This window comes from Schistocerca gregaria, chromosome 3 (genome assembly GCF_023897955.1).
Source record: "Schistocerca gregaria isolate iqSchGreg1 chromosome 3, iqSchGreg1.2, whole genome shotgun sequence".
Lineage (NCBI taxonomy): Eukaryota > Metazoa > Arthropoda > Insecta > Orthoptera > Acrididae > Schistocerca > Schistocerca gregaria.
Genome location: NC_064922.1, coordinates 367,957,494 through 367,981,623, shown reverse-complemented (window position 1 = coordinate 367,981,623; position 24,130 = coordinate 367,957,494). Strand labels below are relative to the sequence as shown.

Here is a 24,130-nt window from a genome sequence, read left to right as displayed (position 1 = left end):
AATGAAGTTAAGGAATTCTGCTACCTAGGCAGTAAAATAACCAATAACGGACGGAGCAAGGAGGACATCAAAAGCAGACTCGCAATGGCAAAAAAGGGCATTTCTGGCCAAGATAAGTGTACTTATATCAAATACCGGCCTTAATTTGAGGAAGAAATTTCTGAGGATGTACGTCTGGAGTACAGCATTCTATGGTAGTGAAACATGGACTGTGGGAAAACCGGAACAGAAGAGAATCGAAGCATTTGAGATGTGGTGCTATAGACGAATGTTGAAAGTTAGGTGGACTGATAAGGTAAGGAATGAGGAGGTTCAACGCAGAATTGGAGAGGAAAGGAATATGTGGAAAACACTGATAAGGAGAAGGGACAGGATGATAGGACATCTGCTAAGACATGAGGGAATGACTTCCATGGAACTAGAGGGAGCTGTAGAGGGCAAAAACTGTAGAGGAAGACAGAGATTGGATATGTCAAGCAAATAATTGAGGACATAGGTTGCAAGTGCTACTCTGAGATGAAGAGGTTAGCACAGGGGAGGAATTCATGGCAGGCCTCATCAAACCAGTCAGTAGACTGATGACCCAAAAAAAAAAAAAAAAAAAATCTTCTTGAAGGTTCTGAAGATTGTTTTGATCCCATACTTCGCCAGAACTTTCCCGATATGGTCTGTGACTTTATTAATGAATGGTAGGCAAACTTTTCCAGTAAGTGACTGTTTTGCTCTGGACTTCTGGCTTCTTTTCATCTTTGATGGAGGGCTCGATCAATTTCCTTGCCGGTATATCCGTTTTTCATGAAGGCTGACTGTAAGTGATTTAGTTCATCTTGTAGTAAGCTGGCTTGCAGATTTTGTTGGGTCTGTCCACCAAGGTTTACATGATATCTCTTTTTTGCCTAGGATGAAGGTTTGAGTCCTTGTGGAGGTATTGATCCATGTGAGTGTTCTTTCTATATACCTTGTGGACCAGCGTCCCATCGACCCATTTAATTATCAACAGATCCAAGAAACTGAGTTGATTGTTGCTCTCTTTCTCCATTGTAAACTGTATCTTCGAGTTAATACTTTTCAGATGCACCAAGAAGACATCGTGCTCTTCTTCACCATGAGTCCTCACTACAAATGTATCATCAACATAGCGGTACCATTTAGCTGGCTTTTTTGGGAAGAACCTTCAGAAGCATCCTACAAACAAAATTTTGAGAAATAACAATCAACTGGTGAAACAATCTTGGACTCCCAAAGGTACCATAAACCACAGGTCCCATTGAGACCAATTGTGAGTGCCATACGATCTCCAACACAAGAGGTGGCCAGATATCTCGCCTGCTTGCTGCAACCATACATTGGAAGAACGGAAAATTACATTAAAAACTCGGTCCATTTTATTGAAAAACTGAGGGAGATTATGTCAGCTCAAGTGATATTCTTGTGAGCTTCAATGTCGTGTCGTTGTTTACCATGGTGCCTGTAAATGAAGCTATTTCTTATAAAGCAGATATTTTTCTGACTGACATAGTAGCTTTATTTAAACACTGCCTGACGACAACTTCTTTCCTGTACAACAATGAGTTTTATGAACAGATCGATGGGGTGGCGATGGGAAGCCCTCTAAACCCAGCTGTTGCCAATTTATTTATGGAGATCTTTGAACAGCAAGCGCTGCAGACTGCCAGTAAAATGCCATCTAAATGGTACCGCTATGTTGATGACACATTTGTAGTGTGGACTCATGGTGAAGAAGAGCTGGATGTCTTCTTGGTGCATTTGAACAGTATTAACCCGAAGATACAGTTAACAATGGAGAAAGAGAGCAATGTTCAACCCAGTTTCCTGGATCTGTCACTAATTAAATGGGTGGATGGGATGCTGGGCCACAAGGCATATAGAAAGAACACTCACATGGATCAATACCTCCACAAGGAATCAAACCATCATCTTAGGCAAAAAAAACCTCATTGTCCTACACCTCATTGTACTGTGTGAGTTTGGTGATATCTTCACTACTAGCAATGCTTTCCAATAACAGGTAATTATCTGTAAGAAAAATAGATGCATTTATCCTTAGTCATCCATTTCTCAGAGTAAGATTAATGTGAAGACATATACAATAAACCCTGCAATCAAAACAACTGCTACAATGAAATATTGCTAATGTTAGTTTAAAATTTCATGTAAAACTTTTAAAAATTATGATGCTTCCAGGATTTGAACCTGTGTTCTTCTTATACATTTTTACATGCTCTATCCATTACACCACTGTTCACATGCTTCTGCAGGTATCTCTGCAGAGTATCTTGTATACTGGAAATCAGCACTAAGATTTGCCAAGAATAACTTTATTTGCTTTGGGTTGTGGTTCATGACTGATAGTTGACAATCCACTTATAGGATAGAGACCCATTTGCAAAAGTTCCACAATTCCTTGGTTTTGAGTGGGTTTAATATTGTTGCAGGAAGCAGGTAAAAGAATGTCCGTCCTTGCACATATCACCACTCTAAATGAGTGGAGCATAAATGTATCAATTTTTGTTAGGTTTCCTCTATCAGTGTTCATAAAATTCCTTTCTGTTATTACTTAAAAGTTATAAATGTGTTTTCTGTTACCAAATAGCTAAACTATTTGCAGAGAAAGTGCATAAAAACCAATTAACTTCGGGCTAACTCTTCTGTATGTATAGCGTTATCTTACTCCTAGACTGCGACATCACCGGAGCTTCAGCCAATAACAGAGGATTTTCGATTACGTAACCAAATCTTGATATGTAATGGCTTTTTAAGCTTTGATTACATAAAAATAATAGATTTTGTGAGAATATTGACCATAAATGCAATTTGAATGTTATAATCATTTCGAATAACAACAATCCAATCCTTCAGTGTGAAGTTTGGAAGGTAGGAGATGAAGTACTGGCAGAATTGATACTCAGAGGGCGGGTCATGAGTTGTGCTTGGGTAGCTCAGTTGGTAGAGCATTTGCCCGTGAAAGGCAAAAGTCCCGAGTTTGAGTTTCGGTCCGGCACACAGTTATAATCTGCTAGGAAGTTTCATATCAGCACACACTCTGCTGCAGTGTGACTATCTCATTCTGGAAACATCCTCCAGGCTGTCGCTAAGCCATATCTCTGCAGTATCCTTTCTTCCAGGAGTGCAAGTTCTTCTAGGTTCGCAGAAGAGCTTGTGTGAAGTTTGGAAGGTAGGAGACAAGGTGCTGGCAGAATTGAAGCTGTGAAGGCAGATCATGAGTTGTGCTTGGATAACTCAGTTGATAGAGCACTTGCCCATGAAAGGCAAAGGTCCCGAGTTCAAGTCTCAGTTTGGCACACAGTTTTAATGTGCCATGAAGTTTCAATCCAAACGGCATTTTTAACATAGGAAAATAGTGTATTCTGAACATGTCATTGACTTGATTACATTGCTCGGTGGATATAACGCCGTTGGATCTTGTCGGACCTTACCAATAAAGTAAAGGATGCCTAATGAAAAACCATCTTAATTTCAAGTACACTTAAAGCAGGAAAAGCCAAATAAAATTAGTTGTAGAACTCCCAGACATTACACCTCAAAGCACCTTTTGGGAACTAATATGACCATGATGGTAATATGCTGACGCTAAGGGAAAATATCACAGGTTCAGTATATAGGTTAAGGCTTATGTGCAGAGGTGGCAGTAGTCAGTTTTGAATCTTAAAAAGAGAGTGGAGATATTTCTCAAATTATAACATGATAATTCATGATTGCCATGACAAGAATACTCTAAGCCATTTGTATAAGAATGCTACGGTCCTCATGATGTGGACTGTAACAATTTGTTTCATATTTTTTCTCAATATTCAGTTCTGTATTTCCTTTTGAATAATGTTGTTCAAGACACTTATTTAATTTGTTTTAGTTTTAATGTACTCTCATAGTGCTATTAAAATACTTTGTCATGGGGAAATGTTTTTAAAAAGCAAACAATATTCAGTCCGCATAAGTAAAGCACTGCTTTGAGGCATAATGACTGGGAGTTCTATACTAATTTCATTCGGCTTTTCATGCTTTAAGTTACTTTAAATTACGAAGGTTTTTCATCAGACATGCTTTGCTTTTTTTAGTAAACCACTCAAAGTGATGATTTTTTCCATGTTGTTGCTGTTGTGGTTTTTGATCTGAAGATTGATTTGATGCAACTCTCTATATTTTACATAAATGATACCATTTTACATCTTGATTCCTATAAATTTAAATACAGTTTTGCTTAAAAATGCTGTTTTACAAATGGAATTTATTCCTTCTCTTTTACATGTTTAGATGACAGCTGATTTTTCTTCTCATTGTTAGCAGAGGTGCAGTTGCAAAAATTCTGAGATCTCTTTCACTGCTCACTTTTTTTGGCTTTTCTAAGCCCACATTGCCCATAAATTTTTATAAAACCAAAATGCAGTTAACAGAAAAGAAGATTGTTGGAGCTAGTGTAGATCTTAAAATGCCTCGTTCAATGTCTCATGTTCAGATGATGATTAAACAGGTGCATGGAATATTTTAAATAACTGACATGGCAGCCACTCGAAGTGCAGTGACTGAACACATACTTTTCATAATAATATGCACATAGACTGGCTTGCAGTTTTTAAAGTTCATCAAGGTTAACATTCCACAGAGGCTCCACTGAATCTAATAAATCAAATGAATGGCAATATTGTTTAAACATAACTAAGGAGGATAACTAAGGAGACTAGTGATTCTAGAAACTTACTGAATGAATGCTAAATGAGAAGTCACTTCAATACAAGTTCAGTTAGAAACAAATTTTCTGTGACCACTCTGATAAAGCAAGTAAGTCAGCATGTACATGCTGGATGCCTAGGTACAGGTTTGTTGGACTTGGCACTCAAGTATAACTGAAAGTCATCAGCATACATGTTATATTTTCAGTGAAGAGAATAGTCGACACATCATTAACATATAATTAGAAGAGTAATGAAAGCTTTGCTGAAATCCTAAAAGCGCATAACAGTCACCTCTATTCTGTCCACAGCTTATTTCAGATTGTCTGTCAGTTTTATAAGAACAGTCAACTGTCATTTTTCTGGAAACCTGACTGGTATTCATCTGAAAGTTTATTCAAGGTTCATAATTAGCTGATAATGAAATATCTTATGTAAAGCCTGAAATAATGCTGGTAGAATGCATATTGGCATGTTGTCACAAAGTTTTTTGTCAGGGGTAATGATTTTATCAGCGTGTTCTTTTAGGCTGATGAGGAGTTTCTGGAGGTCAGAGAATTGTTAAAAATTCCATTATTTTGGGTGGTAGTGGATCAATGAGCAAATTTATCATTTGCAGTGTAATGTTATTGTATAGTGTAGTTGCCAAACGAACTTGTACAGTTGGCTTCTGACCATATTATCATATTACAGGCTGCAGAATATTTTTTCTTTTGTAACATCAATTGTTTAATGGAATCAACATTTTTGTGCCTTCACATGTTGGTCAAGTAAAGATGTTGGCATGATGAAATACTTTACAGATTCTTAATAGGAAATAGAGGTTCAGCTGTAGCTATGGGTTTGCCTGTTCCTAAACCTCATAGATTTTTCCACAAGATAGTGGGTTTGTGTAAATACTAAAGTAACATGTGTGCAAACCTGAGTTTTGCATTATCATGGATAACTGATGTTGCTGTGGCTGCATTGTTGCTTGCAGGTGAGATGAGTATCAGGGGTAAGGTTCGATTTATATGTGCTGTATGTTCCATCTCTGATTCTCATAAGGTGTTTAAGGTGATCTGTCCACCATGCTACAGGTTTTCTCTTTACTCTTACTGTTTTTAGAGGAGCATGCTTATAATATAAATTATTGAATTCTTCAGTAAAATTTGATACTTCATAATTTATATCAAAGTTATCCTGCAATTACCTAGCAAGAAATATCATAGGCAGCAGCTGTAAGCTCAACATATTTATTCACCTAAAACCTCTAAATGTCTCCACTTGCTGCTTGCAATGAGAAGGTTGTGAATATTATTATATCATGAGCACATATGTCAAGTGCAAAATTCTGATCAGTGTCAAACATTGTATTTGGATATTTGGTTGCAAATTTATTGATAAACATACAAGTGTCTACTGTATGTGGATTTTGTCCAAGTGGAAGCAGTGCACAGTTTGAACAGGAAAGTGTACAACTAAATTTTGAAATGAACAACTGATTTATAGAAAACTTATGTTCATATCTTGAGTTACAGTATGGTGTTCATACAAAGATTCAAGGCCTGAGAGTGCAAATTCAAAGCTGGAAAACTGCCTAATTTTGGGTGACTTGTATACCACAGAGATAAGATACTCTGTTTAGAGGTTTAATTTAATTAAACATACATTTGTGCTGTTTGTCTTCATTTTTGGGCATGAGCATGACATTGTGAAACAAGTTTCTATGTATATTTGCTGCCATACTGCCCCTCGTCTATTAAATCTGTCATGCCTCAGAAAAACTTGGATATCAACACTTAGAGAGCTGGAGTGTATTCTTGGCTTCAGCCATGTCTCTGACAGGAGTATGGTATGAAAGCTGATGTCCTGAAATATGCAGTAGACACTAACAAATGGACTAGTAATAAAAACTGCACATCTGTGTGCCGAGTTGTAGTAGAGAGCCATTGAGAGTCACTTCCGGGATAAGCCAGCAGGTAGTAAGAACACCTGTCGTTGAAAAGGGCATACCTCTGTGCCTTTCATAATGTCGGAGGATCAGAGGAGGATGGGAGGGAGGTCCACACAAATCTGAAATAGTCAGGTAGAAGGCCAAAGAAAGAGGGGAAGCTCAAGGTCATGGAACTTGCTGTAACAGGGTGTGTGATAGTTGAAGGTGTTCGAGAACAGGCTGAATAATTCATTAATGAAATGGATAAAGCACAGTGGCTAAGCAACAGTGTATAAATGTATAAGAAAGTAGCTATAATAGTAGTGATTACACCAAATGGTAATAAAAAGTAATAACTTAAAATGGAACAGTAAGAACAACAGAGCAAGAGTGTGTCTAAACCAACTGCATTACTTATGAATAAAATGATAATTTGCCAGTAAATTATCAACCAGAATCAGAATCCTTCATGAATAATGAAGAAACAGTGAAATTCAGATTATACAAGTAATGAAAGTGCAAAAATTGAACCCTAAATTAATAATTAGTGGTTAAAGTAATCCTAAACAAACATATCATAATAACAGAAATCTGTTTAAGGAAAGATAATGCAAAACAAAATGTTTATTAACGAAAGAGACATTTTGGGCTCATGCAGTTTGTGCTTTAAAGTTCTGTGTTGTTGTTCATGGATTCTTTTTTTTCTTTTCAGTTGTCTTTATTGTTATTCTGACATCACTGGTCCATACATTCTGCAACAAACTGGAAGACCCCCATGTTCCACATTTTCATCCTTGCAGATGTAAGGCCTCTCTCATACAGTCAGTCTTGATTTTGCTAATTTCTTTCTTTACCTTACAGACTTAAGAGCGTTTTGAATAGGACAGGAATTTTATTATGACAGGTCTGATTTTTGTGGAATTTACTATCTTGCTTTCTGCCGTGTGGCTCCTATCAATATCAGTTTCTCGAATCTGTGGACCTAATTTTTTACAGGAAATTTTGATGATCACTTCATCTGTGTTTTCATCAGGTTCTTCTGGTACTCGAAAGGTTTCGAGATTATTAGGTCACTGATACTGTTGAATCTCATCTGATCTTTCAATGATCTGCTTTTCAAGGATACATACTTTCTTGTCAGCATTGGCAAGGGACTTATGTGGAGCACTAACCTGGTTCACATTGAGTTCTGTTGTGTTCTGGATTTATACGAGCACTCCAGTGGAGATGGCATCAGTGATGGCTCTTATAACGAGGTTGAGTATATCAGAACACTACAGTGTGGCCATCATGTGAGTGCAGTTGAGCTTGTTCATATCTCCTGGGATGCTGGCCAGCATGGCCATTACTGCCAGAACCAGCTGACCTCCAGTGCTGATATCATCAATGATGGAATCACTGCACGTTCCGCAATGTTTTAGCTATTACTTTAATGATACACACCCGAGAGTGCAAAAGAATGGAGTGTAGCATACATTAGAAACACTCAATACATTATTTATGGATAACATAATGTAAATGGACAGATAAAAAATCTATTCACAAGTGGTGGCAGAGGAACAAACACACAAAAGGATTTAACTTTTACATGCTTTCAGAGTGAGTGGCTCCTTTTTCTGGCAGAAGAGTTGAAGGGGAAGGAAGAGGAGTGAAATAAAAGGACTGGACAGGTTTAGGGAAAGGGGTACAGCTCAGAAAAGTCCCCCAGAACCCCAGCTCAGGGAGACTTACCAGGCAGGTGAGAAGGAAAGTCTTTCTTTTGCATCCTGTCTAGTAAGTCTCCCTGACCTGGGGTTTGGGTTACTTTTCTGAACTGTAACTTCTTCTGCCAGAAGTAGGAGCCACTGGCTCCAAAGCTTGTAAAAGTAAAATCCTTTTGTATGTGTGTTCCCTTGCTGCTGCTTGGTGAGTGGATTTTTTATCTATCCATTTACATTATATTATGTATACATAATGTGACACTGCTGCAGAACACCTTCAAACTTTGCGTAAACTAGCAAGCTTTATGGAGCACAATTCACTTGCCAGTCACCATCTTAATATGCGAGTTGGTTGGATACGGAAGTCTATAAGCAAAAAGTGAATCAAGGAGGAATTACTTGTTCACATATAAATTGTTTGTTCACAAATAAAAGAAGAATGTGGACACTGTCTCAGATTATAAACACACCATCTGTCTACACAAGCCACAAAATGCATTGCTATTGTTGGTAACATTCTTTAAAATTTTATTTTATTTTAATTCATATTCAAGTAACAATCTGTTATTTTGCCATCACCTGCAGTTTTCTCACTCCTCACAGTTTTAAAAATTCTGAAGTCATTAAGAATCTATCATATATCCATATGAAATCGTTTATTGTGACTTATCCTGACAATGCCTCTTTCCCCTGAGACACATTGTTTATTTCTGTGCAATGATTAATATAAAATTTTCATGAAATTTTGATGCTGACTGCTGTCAAATGAACAGAAATTGTTTTCTAGTTATTTTTTAAAATATTGTATAAATTAATATTTAATTTTCCATGACCTTCTCCATTATTGTAGAAGGACAATTTTAGAATACATGCAAATGACAATGAGTTGATACTCTTAATTAATGATGTTCCAATATTATTTTGTAGGACCTGCTGGGACAGCAAAGTGTAAATATTAATGCAGATGATGTGACTGATGAACCAACTGTTAGTTCAAGCATAGTGGAACTGGAGATTCCAAAGAATACTCCTGTAGTTTCTTCCAAGTCTCCTACAGTGGTAAGCATAGACTTGTTTATAATAATGTGCACTGAATTAAAGAGTGTAACGACAATACAAAATTATTTAAAAAAAGACTGGAGTAATTTGTGATTGGCTGCTTCTATTCTAAGACATATAATACTTAAAATGAAACTGACCCACTCACCCGCCCACTCTCCCACCCAACCACCCACACCCACCCACACTCCCACACTTAAACTTTATATTTTCAGCATGTCTCATAAAAGCAAAAAGCAGAATATTTTATGTGTAGGAATAATGGAGTAAAAGTAACAGTTCGTTGTATATTTGTGGCAATGAGTGACTGAAAGGCAGATACACAACACAGAAAATGTTGCTAAGCTTTCAGATTGTGTCAGTCTTGAAGGGTAACTAGTATAGAAGGGATCATTAAAGGATGGCACGAGTTCCAGTAGGTTAAGGATTTGGAAACAAACCAGTCATGCTCCATTCAAAGGAATTATCCTGGCATTTGTGATCATAACTGTAAGGAAATAACAGAAATCTAGAACCAGGATGGCTAAATGAGTTTTAAACCATGCTCTTCCCTTCTGTTTGCCAAAAGCCTAAACCATTGTGCCACTACACACTGCGTTGATAGTCTTTACAACTGTAAAATTAACCAGTGGAGCTAATAGGCGAGATTCTGCTGAATAAGATTATTCACAACGAGAGATACTTATGCATGAGCAAATGCAAGACTTACACATTGTGTACTTTCCATGGCTCTGGCATACTATTTTTGTTTGATCTGTGATGTTTATCTGCATAATGTCATGAGCTGTACACAGGATGCTACATCAGTTGCAATCTTCCATAAATTTATCTGAAAGGAGTTCACTTTTTATTAACTCAATTAAGTATAAACTTCAATAAGTTGTAAATGTTCTGCTTACAATGGTTACCCTTAGGAGGACTACATTTCTTACTTAATCTAATTCTTGTCTGTATCATAATCTAGAGGGTACAATGGATATCAGTATCTATATTCTTCTGTCTGCAGTCACAGTTACTGGCTCTTTTAGGACTCAAGAAATTGACTCACTTTATAGAAACTGTGCTCAGTGTATATAGCTTCAAAACATAAAAATTTAGGAATGAAATGTGTACAAGTATTCTGTAAATCTAGAATGATTGTATGGAAGACAGGGGAAGCAGAATCATGTACAAAAGGTATTAGACAAAATAGAAAGAAACTTCCACATGGGAAAAATATATTAAAAACAAAGATTCCAAGACTTACCAAGCACCGGTAGACAGGCACAATAAATAAAACACACAAACACACACACACATAATTTCTAGCTTTCGCAACCGCTGGAGAGGGAAAGACGAAAGGATGTGGGTTTTAAGGGAGAGGGTAAGGAGTCATTCCAATCCCGGGAGTGGAAAGACTTACCTTAGGGGGAAAAAAGGACAGGTGTACACTCACACACACGCACATATCCATCCGCACATACACAGTCACAAGCCAATGGTCCCACATCCTTTCGTCTTTCCCTCTCCTTCCCTCTTTCCTGAAGAAGCAACCGTCGGTTGCGAAAGCTAGAAATTCTGTGTGTGTGTTTGTGTGTTTTATTTATTGTGCCTGTCTACCGGCGCTTTCCCACTTGGTAAGTCTTGGAATCTTTGTTTCTAAAGGTATTAGACAGGATTACATATAAGGAGCAAGAAAGATAGAAAGAAAAGCTCCAAAGATACACACGCTGGACACCACATTTGGTAGTAGGTGTAGCAGTGAAGAATTTTTGTCTTTTTTCATACTTTAAAACTTTGATCATTTTACTCTTAGTTGTGTGAGATGGTTGGCATGTGGCACGTTCAAATGTGTGTGAGATCTTATGGGACTTAACTGCTATGGTCATCAGTCCCTAAGCTTACACACTACTTAACCTAAATTATTCTAAGGACGAACACACACACCCATGCCCGAGGGAGGACTCGAACCTCCGCCGGGACCAGCCGCACAGTCCATGACTGCAGCACCTTAGACCACTCAGCTAATCCCACGTGGCATGTGGCACAAACAGAACTTTCTTTTTGTGCTTTGCAGTCAACAAAGTGGCAAAAGCAGGACACATATTACAAAGCAAATTCCTCCATGGGTCAAATTTTCATAACAGTTGCTCAGCAATAAGCCATTAAATAGAAGTTAGAAAACAATTTGAGACTTGACATTAAAGCTTCATATGATGACTGTTTATTATACTGCATAAATGTGTAAGGAACTATAGGTATTTATTTGTAAAAGTGTAAATGAACATTCAAATACAGTGGCCAGAAACTAGGATCACTCATGGAAGAAATAAATAATAAGATAAATGGTCACTTTTTTGATTCTTAAGGATTGTAATATTTTAAAACTGGATTAATGACTTCTTGCTTTCGCACATATTTGATTTCTCTTTGTAAATTAACGTTGTATTTTTCAGTTCAAACTTTTTGATGTCTGTTTTCTAATTCTTTTTTCAAATAACTGTTTAGAGAACTTTACAGATGTATAAGGTCTTTAATATAGTTGCTAATAAATTTTTTTAGGAAACAGTCACTTCAGGAAAACTGAGCCCTCAGGATGAACAGCTTCTTTTAGCATTGTTTGGAAATCAAATTTCAGGTGCTCTTCAGCAGCCAAAATCTCAGGTAATGTCTAATATAAGAGTTTGAAAAAATAATTATAATTTGGTCATTGACATATTATTTTGATTCAGTCAAATTACATAGTGTAAAATTAATTTCAATAGGATTTTTGTTTGCTCTTTTTCATGTGGTTTTCTGCCTAGATATCAGTGTCAACACACTTTTCTATTTTATTTGCAAAAATACTATGCATACATGTTTAGCTGTTTTGTGACTTTGATAAAATACAGTATAATTTTACAAAATAGCTCCTTCATATAAACATATAAATATCTTGAGATATCTGGTGACTTAAATAATTAGTCTTGACAGAGACATAAAATGATGACTGGATAGTTCTCAAGTAACCAGATTCAAGGATTCTTCCATAGGATATGAGGGGGAAAAAAAAGATATAAATTTTGTATGCTGAATAGTTAGTTGATTACTTGATACACTTTGAGATGAACACTGTAGAGCCTTGAAAGCTAGAAGTTGGAGTCGGCAGAACAGATGAAAGAGTCATCATGGTAGTTAGTGTTGAAATTGTCAAAGAGATTGTCAGAATTGCCAAAGGGGTTGTTTTGTACACGATTAAAAAAGTTTACCAAGACTAGTCAAGGACAACATTGCAAGAATATTCTAACTATGAAAGGACAACATAAAATACAAGACTTAAAAGTTCTTATTACTAAATTAAAATTTGCATCATGATCAGTTTGATTATAGATACATAAGAAATATTTGATGATGGAAAAAACTGTTATGATAATATTTCTCAGTATTAATATGAGTTTAGTGCAGCTTTCCACATTAGTCTATCATATACAAGTCTCGTGTAACAGCTTAACTACTGAAACTTACACCTATTTGAACACCGGCCAGAGTGGCCGAGCGATTCTACGTGCTACAGTCTGGAACTGCATGACACTACGGTCGCAGGTTCGAGTCCTGCCTCGGGCATGGATGAGTGTGATGTCCTCAGGTTAGTTAGGTTTAAGTAATTCTAAGTTCTAGGGGGCTGATGACCTCAGAAGTTAAGTCCCATAGTTCTCAGAGCCATTTTTGTACCTATTTGAACCTGCTTACTATGTACAAACCTTGACCTTCCTCTAGAATTCAAACACTTACTCTCTTCCTTTTCCTAATTAAGGTTCCTTGAAGCCTTTGGATATATCGTGTCAACTTGTCTTTTTTTTGTCAGGTTGTGCACTACAATTTTTTTCACTTTGGAATGGTTCAGTACCTCCTCATTAGATACTCAGTCTACTCATTTATTCCTCAGCATTCTTCTGTAATACCACATTGTAAAAACTTGTTTTCTCAACATCTCTATTCAGTTTATCATCCACCTTTAATTTCCATATAATGTAACACTATAGACAATTATTTTCAGAAAGTATTTCATAACACTTTAATTCGGATTTGTTGTGATAGTGCCACGACATTTAACAGTGCCGCCACGACAGTACGCACAAACGGCGATAGAGGCGCTCCGCAAATCAGATGAGCGCGGGAGCGCCACCTAGCTACGAACGGCACCGGCCACATGTCACGGCACAGCAGTCGAATATGAGAGACTGAGTTGTAATCATGTGATCAGCTATTGTTTCTAAGAGAGAGTGTGAAAATCCACGCAATTATTGTGATTAAAGGTTATAACACTTTTTGGCGACGAGGATGGGATATTTTCACCGCGTTGTGGATTTGCGTGTTCGTGACGGGGCAAACATGGAACAGCTTATGCAAGCGCTCATTGAACAACAAACACAGCTGACGGCAGCGATTCAGGCGTTGTCGACGTCGCTTACTCATCGTCTGTCTTCCTCTTCTCCGCCTCCATTCCCTCCTTACGACGAGGCCGCTGAAGACTGGGAGAATTATGAGAAGCGTTTGCGGCAACACTTCTTGGCTTTCGGCGTTGTCGACGCTCCTATGTGTAAGTCGTTATTTCTATCTTGGATTTCCCCTCGGGTCTATCAGCTGCTATCTCAGTTAGCCCCTCTGCGGGAACCAGCCTCCCTGTCCTTCCAAGAAATGTGTGACTTATTGTCTGCCTATTATCGAACAAACACCCACGTCGTTGCCGCCCGCGTGGCGTTCTACCGGTGTCGTAAACAGCCCCATCAATCTTACCGGGCTTGGGCGGCGGAACTACATGGCCTGAGTAGGAAATGTCAGTTTGTCACGGACACTCATCACGAGTCTTATGCGGATTCAATGGTTAGGGATGCTATTCTACGGCTTGCTCCTGATAAAGAAGTTCGGCAACGTGCCCTACAACTGCCAAACCCGTCGTTGTCGGAAGTTCTAAGCATCGCTCAATCCTTTGAAGTGTCTCACGCTGCTGGCGCGCAAATAGACGCGTGGTGTGATGTAGGCGCTGTACAGTCAACTCTCGACAAGGACAATTTGCCTGTTGCACAGGAGAACGAAGATGTGGCGGCGGTTCACTCGCGTAAACAACGTCGCGTTGGGCCGCAACGCTCGCAGCGAAACCAGCAACCACAGAAGCCGGTTCGTTCCGCGCTTCCTTCTTGCCCCGTTGTTTCGTACAGCACGACAGGGCAGCGTGTCCAAAACGTTGGGCCACGTGTAATTCATGTAGGAAAAAAGGCCACATTGCTTCTGTGTGTCAGTCCCATAAAGTTCCTGTCGACGAGGACGAGGCGTCGGACATGGATGTTCACTGTGTGCTTTCTCAAACAAATAAGTTGTTTGTTACTGTTCGTGTTCTGAATAAAGACATCCGCATGCAAGTGGACACTGGCTCTGCAGTAACTCTCATTAATTCTCGCACGTATTTGGCGTTGGGCTCCCCTCCTTTGTCTCCAGTTACGCGCAATCTGAGGACTTATAATCAGCAGAAAATTCCTATCATGGGCCAGTTTGATGCTTCCACTGCCTACAAGTCTGTTGTTCGGCCCCTCACGTTTTATGTGGTGGATCATGCGGGCACTGAAAACCTGTTCGGTTATGATGCTTTCCAGTTGTTTGGGTTCTCCATTGATGATGATGTGCACCTCATATCTGAGGACATTCCGTATCAACAGCTTGATGGATTGTGTTGTGAATTTTCGTCCGTGTTCTCTGCTGGTCTGGGTTGTGCCAAGGATTTTGCAGCCCACATTACTCTTAAACCTACGGCTCGCCCTAAGTTTTTCCGGGCACGCCCTATTCCAGTGGCGTTGCGTGCACCTGTCAAGGCTGAGCTAGACAGGTTAACAGCCTCAGGGATTCTCCTTCCGGTTACCTCCAGCGAATGGGCATCGCCGATCGTGGTGGTTTCTAAACCAAACGGGAGTCTGCGATTGTGTGGTGACTTTAAAGCCACTGTCAACGCTCAGAGCGTCATTGACACTTATCCTCTTCCTCGTCCTGAGGAGTTGTTTACCAAGCTCGCTGGGGGCCAGTTCTTTTCCAAACTTGACTTATCGGAGGCGTACCATCAGTTGCCGTTGGACGCTCCTTCCAAGGAATTTCTCGTTATCAACACTCCTTGTGGGTTGTATCAGTACCAGCGATTACCATTTGGCGTCGCTAGCGCACCGGCCATTTTTCAGCGGTTTTTGGAACAGCTCACGGCTTCTGTTCCCGGCTGCATAAACTATCTGGATGACATTGTTGTCACGGGAGCCTCCACTGCGGAGCACCTTCGTAATTTACGTTCACTGTTTCGAGTTTTGCATTCGGCTGGGTTGAGGTGCAATCTGGACAAGTCACAGTTCTTCCAACACTCCATTGAGTATCTTGGTTTCCAGTTGTCCCGTGAGGGCATACGCCCTCTCCGTGAGCACGTTGCGGCCATTAACGCTCTACCCCGGCCGTCTACGGTCAAAGAACTTCAGGCGTTTCTAGGCAAGATTGCTTATTATCACAAATTCATTCCATCCGCAGCAGCGGTAGCTTATCCTCTGCATCAGCTGTTACGCAAAAACGTCCCCTTCTGTTGGTCCGACGGGTGTGAGCAGGCTTTTGTCCGCCTGAAGGCTCATTTGCAGTCGGCACCTTGTCTTGCCACATTCCGTCCGGGTCAGCACTTGGTTCTGGCGACTGACGCGTCACAGTATGGCCTAGGGGCTGTTCTCGCCCATCGGTATGAGGATGGGTCGGAACGACCCATTGCCTATGCTTCCAAGACCCTCAACGAGGCGCAACGGCGTTACTCTCAAATCGAAAAGGAGGCGCTCGCTATCATTTATGCTCTAAAAAAGTTCAGCGTTTTTTTGTATGGTTCTAAGTTTCACCTCATCACCGACCACAAACCGCTGGTCTCTCTGTTCAGCCCCTCGGCGTCACTTCCGGATAAGGCAGCTCACCGCCTGCAACGTTGGGCCTTATACCTGTCTCGTTTTCATTATGAGATTCACTATCGCCCCACGGCCCAGCACGCAAACGCGGATGCATTGTCGCGATTGCCGATGGGCCCCGACCCTGTTTTCGATCGCGATGAACTCCTCTGTTTCCACATTGATGAGGAAGAACGTCGTGCAGTCGAGGGCTTTCCACTTACAGGTTCGCAGGTCGCGTCAGCTACTGCGCGGGACCCGGTCCTGCGTCGGGTGATCGGTTTTGTTCAACGAGGTTGGCCAGACAAGACCGGGGGCCGGGCATCGGATCCCCTTCGCAACTACCATGCCTTGCGCCTTCGTCTGTCTGTTCGTGATGGTGTTGTTCTTCTGGCCACGGATGGCGCATCTCCACGGGTCGTGGTGCCAGCCTCTCTTCGCAAAGATGTTCTCAAACTGTTGCACGGAGGCCATTGGGGTATTTCTCGGACTAAGTCCCTGGCCCGCAGGCACGTTTATTGGCCCGGCATTGATTCGGACATCGCCCATATGGTTGCTGCATGTGGCCAGTGCGCTCAACAACTGGCGGCACCTCGTACAATGCCCTCTCCGTGGCCTGATCCCGCTCAGCCATGGGAACGGGTGCACGCCGACTTTGCTGGCCCCTTCCTCGGTACTTATTGGCTACTGTTGATTGACGCCTTCTCGAAGTTTCCATTTGTTGTTAGATGTCCGTCGCCCACCACTGCGGCGACGACGCTGGCTTTGTCCAAAATCTTTGCGCTAGAAGGTCTTCCATCCACGATCGTCACGGACAATGGCCCTCAGTTCTCTTCGCAGGCCTTCCGTGATTTTTGTACTGGACAAGGGATTCATCATGTTACCGCACCTCCCTTCCATCCGCAATCGAATGGGGAGGTCGAGCGCCTTGTCCGCACTTTCAAATGCCAGATGAAAAAATTCCTTAGTGATTTTTCCACAGATGACGCCCTGCTGCAATTTCTGAGTTCTTATCGCTTCACGCCTCTGGGTGATCGCAGCCCTGCTGAACTCTTGCATGGCCGCCAACCGCGCACTCTACTGCACCTGCTTCACCCTGTCAGGCCTTGTACTGTGTCCCCTAGTGCGGGAAAATACTCGGTGGGCGCCGACGTGTGGGCACGAGGGTATGGATCTCGCCCTAAATGGATTCCAGGGGTGGTCAAGGCTCTTCGTGGCCGCCGGCTTTGTGAAATCCGTACGGGCGACGGCACGGTTGTTCGCCATTACGACCAGATGCGCCCCCGAGTGGTGGCCACGCCTGTGCCACTGCCCCATCCTTCGCCTCCACCAGCTCGAGACGCCAGTCCTGTCGCTGCTGCCGATCTACCGTCCGTGTTGATGCAGCCGCCGTCGCTGCCGCTTCCAAGTACTCCGGAACCGGCCCCAGTCGCGACGCCGCCTTCTCCGGGACCCATCTCACTGGAGCACACTCCCAGGTCAATGACACCTATGGATGCTGCTCCGGAGTTTTCACCCATCATCTCATCCAGGAGGCACGTTCCTCGCACGAGCTTCCGTCCTGGACATTTTCGACCATACTCCCGTGTCTCTGCGCGGGATCTCCTCGGGGCCTCACAAGAGGCCATGGATGTCTCTGCGCTGTCCATGTCTCCAAGGAAGTGAGTGTTTATTTTTTTCAAGGGGGGAAAAGTGTTGTGATAGTGCCACGACATTTAACAGTGCCGCCACGACAGTACGCACAAACGGCGATAGAGGCGCTCCGCAAATCAGATGAGCGCGGGAGCGCCACCTAGCTACGAACGGCACCGGCCACATGTCACGGCACAGCAGTCGAATATGAGAGACTGAGTTGTAATCATGTGATCAGCTATTGTTTCTAAGAGAGAGTGTGAAAATCCACGCAATTATTGTGATTAAAGGTTATAACAGGATTTGATGCTAACAACTTTTATTTTCCTATAAGCTTTTTTTGCTGTTTCCAATCTGAACTTTTAACCATCTTTAGTTTTAGCTTCATCAGTTATTTTGCTGCTCAGTTATCAAAACTTGTGTACTACTTTTAGCATCTTATTTCCTTATCTAATTCCTGCAGCATCACGAAATGTAATTGGATAACATTCAGTTACCTTTGCTAAACTATTATTGATGTTTATCTTATAATATTTTTCAAAGACATTATTCAGTACATTTAACCGATCATCCAGAGACATCAAACAACAGTTAAATATTAAGAGCAGCTAAAATACAAGGGAGTGGGATGAGTTACTTTTAAGAGGCTTAGATTCAGTCACATATGGCTATTTTTTAAAATGCATAATAGGTAACAATAAAGCAATCATTTGGTTTTGATATGTATTTTCATGTTATTTGTGATTCATGACAAAGTAGCTGTAAAGAACTGAAAAATGTCTGCAGAGTACACGATCTCGGTCCAGACTGAGCCCAGAAGAGCAATTACTAGCTTCACTGCTTCGTCAGCAAGCCTCAGCAGACTTAAAAACCTCTTCAAAGGTAAGGTGACAGATCAGTGTACTATGATTTATTTATTTTACAATAGGCATTATAACAAGCAGTTTGATAATACTTCCCTCCATCTCTTTTTGAACCCAAGGTTGGCCAGCAGCAAAAGGAACAAGTACCTGAGGGACACTCCCTATCTACACCATCAACAAGACCAAAATCACAGGTACGCTATGATTATTCATGAATCCATGTCTGTATTAATCAGTGTACTGGTTCCTAGCCAGGTAAAAATTTTGTCAGTAATTTACTATTACACCTTCACAATTATAATCTCTACAAATCACTGTAAAGTGCATGTAGAGAAAGAGTTACTGCTTATATGACTTTGCATTGACTACTATTAGTCCAGTTTTATTTTCTCTGTACCTCTGGCAGCAGCATGAAGATAGCTGATATTTTTCCATCTAGGACACCAGATATTGGAATTTTATAAGGTGATTTTAAATTTCTCCCTTCAGTTGTTTGCTGTTTCAGATTTGCGATCCATGGTACAAATAGCCCAGTCAAATAGTCCCACAGATTCTCAGTCGAGGTTTAAATTCAAGGAGTATGGGGGCCAAGGGAGTGTGGTAGTGTGGTAAACTCATCCTGCTCTTTGAATGTGATGGTAGATGTGTTCCCTAGGATAAATGCATTCATTCTTGTGTTGACCCACTGGGCCTTCCAGAATGATGAGATCACCCAAGGAATGCCATGAAAACATTCCCCAGACCATAACATTGTTGCAGGGTGTTTGCTTTGAGATGTTTCATGCTGTACACACCAATGGCCATCAGTCTGATGGAACATAAAATGTGATTCATCTGAAAAGGCCACCTGTCCCCACTCAGTGAATGTCATGTTGTGGTGTTCCTGTGCAAATTCCAGCTTTTGTTACCAATTAACAGTAGTCAGCGTGGCTGCATGAAGCAGGCACATGCTGTGGAGGCCCATATGCAGTAATGTTCACTGAATGGTCCTTGAGCAGACACTTTTGGTAGCCCTGTAGTTAATCTGGGCAGTCTGTTGCTCAACAGTTGCACATCTGTTCACTTGTACACATTTCCACAGCCGTCATTCACCCCTGTTATATATGGCCCGTGGTGCACCACAGTTTCTTCAGTGTCAGTTTTGGATAGCACCATTTTGTCATGCATGGTATACTTTGACCATGACAGCATAAAAACTTAGCCATTTTGGAAATGCTTCCATCCTTGGCCCAAAAGCCAGTGATTACGCTGTTTTGGATGTCAGACAATCACTCTTTTTCTACATTGCGACAATGACTGCACTGTTTTCAGGCCCTGCAGAAACACTTTATATACCTTCCAGTGCTAGTCTACCACCTGCCATCTGTGAGTGGTTGTTGCATGTTAACACTGAATATATATTGTTTTTACCCTAATGTAACTTGAACATGGACATCAGTCCCTTACTCTGAGAACAGTTCTCTGTTCAGCAGTTATGTGGTATATCATCAGCAAGAATGGAGTTAGTGGCTAGATCCCCCAAACCTTGTTGATTGTCAGTTACTTCAACTATCTGTCAATACCACTGGTTCCAATTTTATATGTGTTACTTCTAAAGGGCTATAATCTTCTCAGGATGTGAAAAAGTCAAGATTATTGCTACAATTACTAAGCTGTATATTATGTATCAATAATTTTTTTTAACTAAGATGCCATTAAACATAGTATTGTAGTAAAAACAGATTGACAAGTGCTTATTATCTTCACACTTCCCTGAGGAGCTGAAACTCTTCATTGCTAATTAGTAGCTGAAATTTTAGTGTGAGTAATTTCTCAGTTGTGAGTGATCTGCTTAAGGAAAGCATCCATTACAACAAAATGACTATCACCTGTACTATTAGAATTTTTCTTAGTTGAACCTTATGTTTTTCTCTGTTTTTGTCAATAAGATCTCAGCAATTGCATCTTTTGCTTAGCAAGGTATTTATATTTGTATGGGCCTGATGCTATTCCATTAGGAAGAGAGAGTTTTTATAAGATGCCCTGAGTGTCTCTGTCACATAAATGAGATCCAGTGAGACTGCTGGCTGGAAGTCAATGCACTGGTAGCTAAAATCAAAGCATGTAGTCTCTAGGCAGATTTACTTGTGGTGGTTTAAAAACTTTTAGTTGTAAACTCTGCCATGAACTAGGGAGAGACATGTTCAACAAATATTTTGAGATAAAGTACTTGCCAGTTAGTTCTTGAATGTTTGATAAGAGCTTACCTTCAATAAACTATGCTCCTTTTCCAAAAGAATTTCACACTGATTATTGTACCATAAGTGAAGCAGAATTTAATCATCTCAACCTGTGTAGAATGTATACCATGATGACAAGGCAAACTCTAAATGCTTTGTAATGGCAAACATCAAAAGTAGTATAATGTTTAAGGAGATCCGAAATCAGTGCTCATGAAATTATATTGGAAAAGTTAGGTACAGTCTGCGTTGGCCCAACCATCTGCTGTGTTTCACAATTTATTGCCATTAAGAGGAAATTGCACATCTGTTTAGTGTTCACATCCCACTAGAGCTAAAATATTTAACTGTTGTTTGAAAGTCATATGATCTTAGATTCAAAGTGTGTCCTGGATGTAAACGAGAATACAAAAGAATTTCTGTCCAAGATGCTTAGTCCATTTCCCTTCAATTATGTGAATAATTTAGCCAATGTGTGATGTATTTTATGTTTCTGCTTGCATATCACTCTCCTTGTACATATATATACATACATCAACAGCTTATTATATAAGCTTTACATTTGTCTTTAAGGCATCTTGTGAATCTATCATAAATATTTTAAACAGGAGTGGGAACAAATTTAAGACTTGTGGAAGACTCCTACTCATTCTATGACCTGCTTGAGTATTTTGTGTTTTAATGATGAGTGACCTAACAAACAGTACTTGTAGGAGACTTTCACAGATTTGACAGGAACCTGCTACGTCCACATTTCACTTTACTACTTTATTTATTTATTCTGTCCTAGCAAGTTTTGGTGTTAAAGCCTCATTGTCACATGTCATCATCATAATCAGTATACAGTCATACCAATTGCTAATAGTTTTCAAAACTTTAAATGAAGACCAGCACGAAAAAAAACATTTGTTAAAAACAAAAATTATCATAGAAATCCTGCCGCCATATTCATACCAACATAAGAGAAATTGGGGGTCATGTAGAGGCATTTAGATAGTCATGTTCCCCTCTCTCTATGTGGGAGTGGAATAGGAAAGGAAATGATTATTAGTGACACATGGTACCCTCTGCCATATGCTGTACAGTGGCTTGTGGAGTATGTATGTTGATGTAGATTCCAATCTGTTCTTTATCATTTTTCCTAAGACACTTGCTTAGCAGCATTGTGGGCCTGTAACTGTGGTTATTGTAGGGAAGTTTGAATAAGATTGACTTGTGCCAGCTTGTCAGTTCCATATTTTATTGGAAAAATAATCCATAGAGGGCCCATAATCAAAATCTTGTGAGCTGGGTTGAAGTTAAGCAAATAGTAGTTTTATTAATTGTTCCCGTGATGTATCACTTTTTTATAATCTTCTCCAATTTCCAATCCTTTCTTCTTAACATTTACAAGATTTTATCAAAATATCTCACTGGGATGGTCACAGGACTATTCTAATATTTTAAACTGATAAAAATTAAGACAAAATTTGTGAAAATTTCTTATGGACACCTGCAATAAATCCTCAGCATAGCCTGAGTGTGCATGGACTGGAAATGATTATTATGAACATTACAGTTTTAATTTTGATATAATGAAATCTAATAACTTATTTAGTAAAAATTAGATTTTTCAGTTTTTCTGGAGTGACAAAAAGTTAATAGTTCCTGAGAACATTCATTAAGCAAGAAGCTGTTCTCTATTAACATCCATACAGCTGGTCTGTAGCATTCTGGATTTGATTCATCACAGGCCTTTACTCCCTAACATACGAGTTCTTTCACTTACATTTATTATTATTATTGTTATTATTATTATTATTATTATTATTATTAAGGAATACTCAGTGTTTATCGATCCATCGAGTTCTCAACAAACGCGAGATAATAATAAAGCTGTAACATATTTTATTACTGTAGGCAATTTCTTGATGCATTCAGAACTCTAAGGTACCATCATATGTAATGATTATTTTGATTATGTACAAAAAGAGAAATTACTCTAAGTTATAACAATAATTCAGGCCTTAGAGTAACTTGAGTATACACAGATCCATGTAAAAGTGTGGGGGTTATATCAGGCAAAATGAATACATTGTTTAGTTTATAAAAAGTCCTGTCAACAACCCCTACAAGCCTCTAATAGGGATTGTGAAATACACTGCATGTCCATCCATATACTAACATAGTTTGATCTGAAACTGAACTGAAAGCTGTCTCAAGATCTATGAACTCCAGACAAAGTGGTAATTCATGTTCATAGGCCATTCTATAATTTATTTTCACAACTTGAAAATGTTTCAAAGTATTATTTCCAGTTCAGCAGCCTACATGTTCTTTTGCTTCATTAAACGAGTCAGATTTTCCAATACATGACTTAATTAAGTTAATTTAACAACATAATTAAGTTAATATAACAACTTTTTATTTATTCTTTTTTTTTTAATTTTTTAAAATATTTTTCCCTTTTTTTTCTTAATTTATATCTAAACATTCCTCTATGGAGTAGAAGGAGTTGTCATTCAGAAATTCTTTTAATTTCTTCTTAAATACTAGTTGGTTATCTGTCAGAGTTTTGATACTACTTGGTAAGTGACCAAAGACTTTAGTGGCAGTATAATTCACCCTTTTCTGTGCCAAAGTTGGATTTAATCTTGAATAGTGAAGATCATCCTTTCTCCTAGTATTGTAGTTATGCACACTGCTATTACTTTTGAATTGGGTTTGGTTGTTAATAACAAATTTCATAAGAGAGTATCTATACTGAGAAGCTACTGTGAATATCCCTAGATCCTTAAATAAATGTCTGCAGGATGATCTTGGGTGGACTCCAGCTATTATTCTGATTACACACTTTTGTGCAATAAATACTTTATTCCTCAGTGATGAATTATGCCAAAATATGATGCCATATGCAAGTAATGAGTGAAAATAGCCGTAGTAAGCTAATTTACTAAGATGTTTATCACCAAAATTTGCAATGACCCTTAATGCATAAGTAGCTGAACTGAAATGTTTCAGCAGATCATCAATGTGTTTCTTCCAATTTAACCTCTCATCAATGCACAACCAAAAAAAATTGAATATTCTACCATAGCTATATGCTTCTGATTAAGGTCTATATTTATTAATGGTGTCATACCATT

General features: G+C 39.6%; 1 protein-coding gene across 11 annotated transcripts in view; it reads left to right on the top strand.

Annotated features, from left to right (window-relative positions):
• The window catches only part of LOC126354916 (mucin-17-like), a 518,430-nt gene that overhangs the window by 430,639 nt on the left and 63,661 nt on the right, over positions 1-24,130 (top strand). For all 11 annotated transcript variants that reach the window (XM_050004997.1, XM_050004993.1, XM_050004988.1 and 8 more), the window contains 4 exons: positions 9,252-9,383; positions 11,925-12,026; positions 18,710-18,805; positions 18,906-18,980. In XM_050004997.1, coding sequence (XP_049860954.1) covers positions 9,252-9,383; positions 11,925-12,026; positions 18,710-18,805; positions 18,906-18,980 — 405 coding nt within the window. The remainder of the gene's footprint in view (positions 1-9,251; positions 9,384-11,924; positions 12,027-18,709; positions 18,806-18,905; positions 18,981-24,130) is intronic.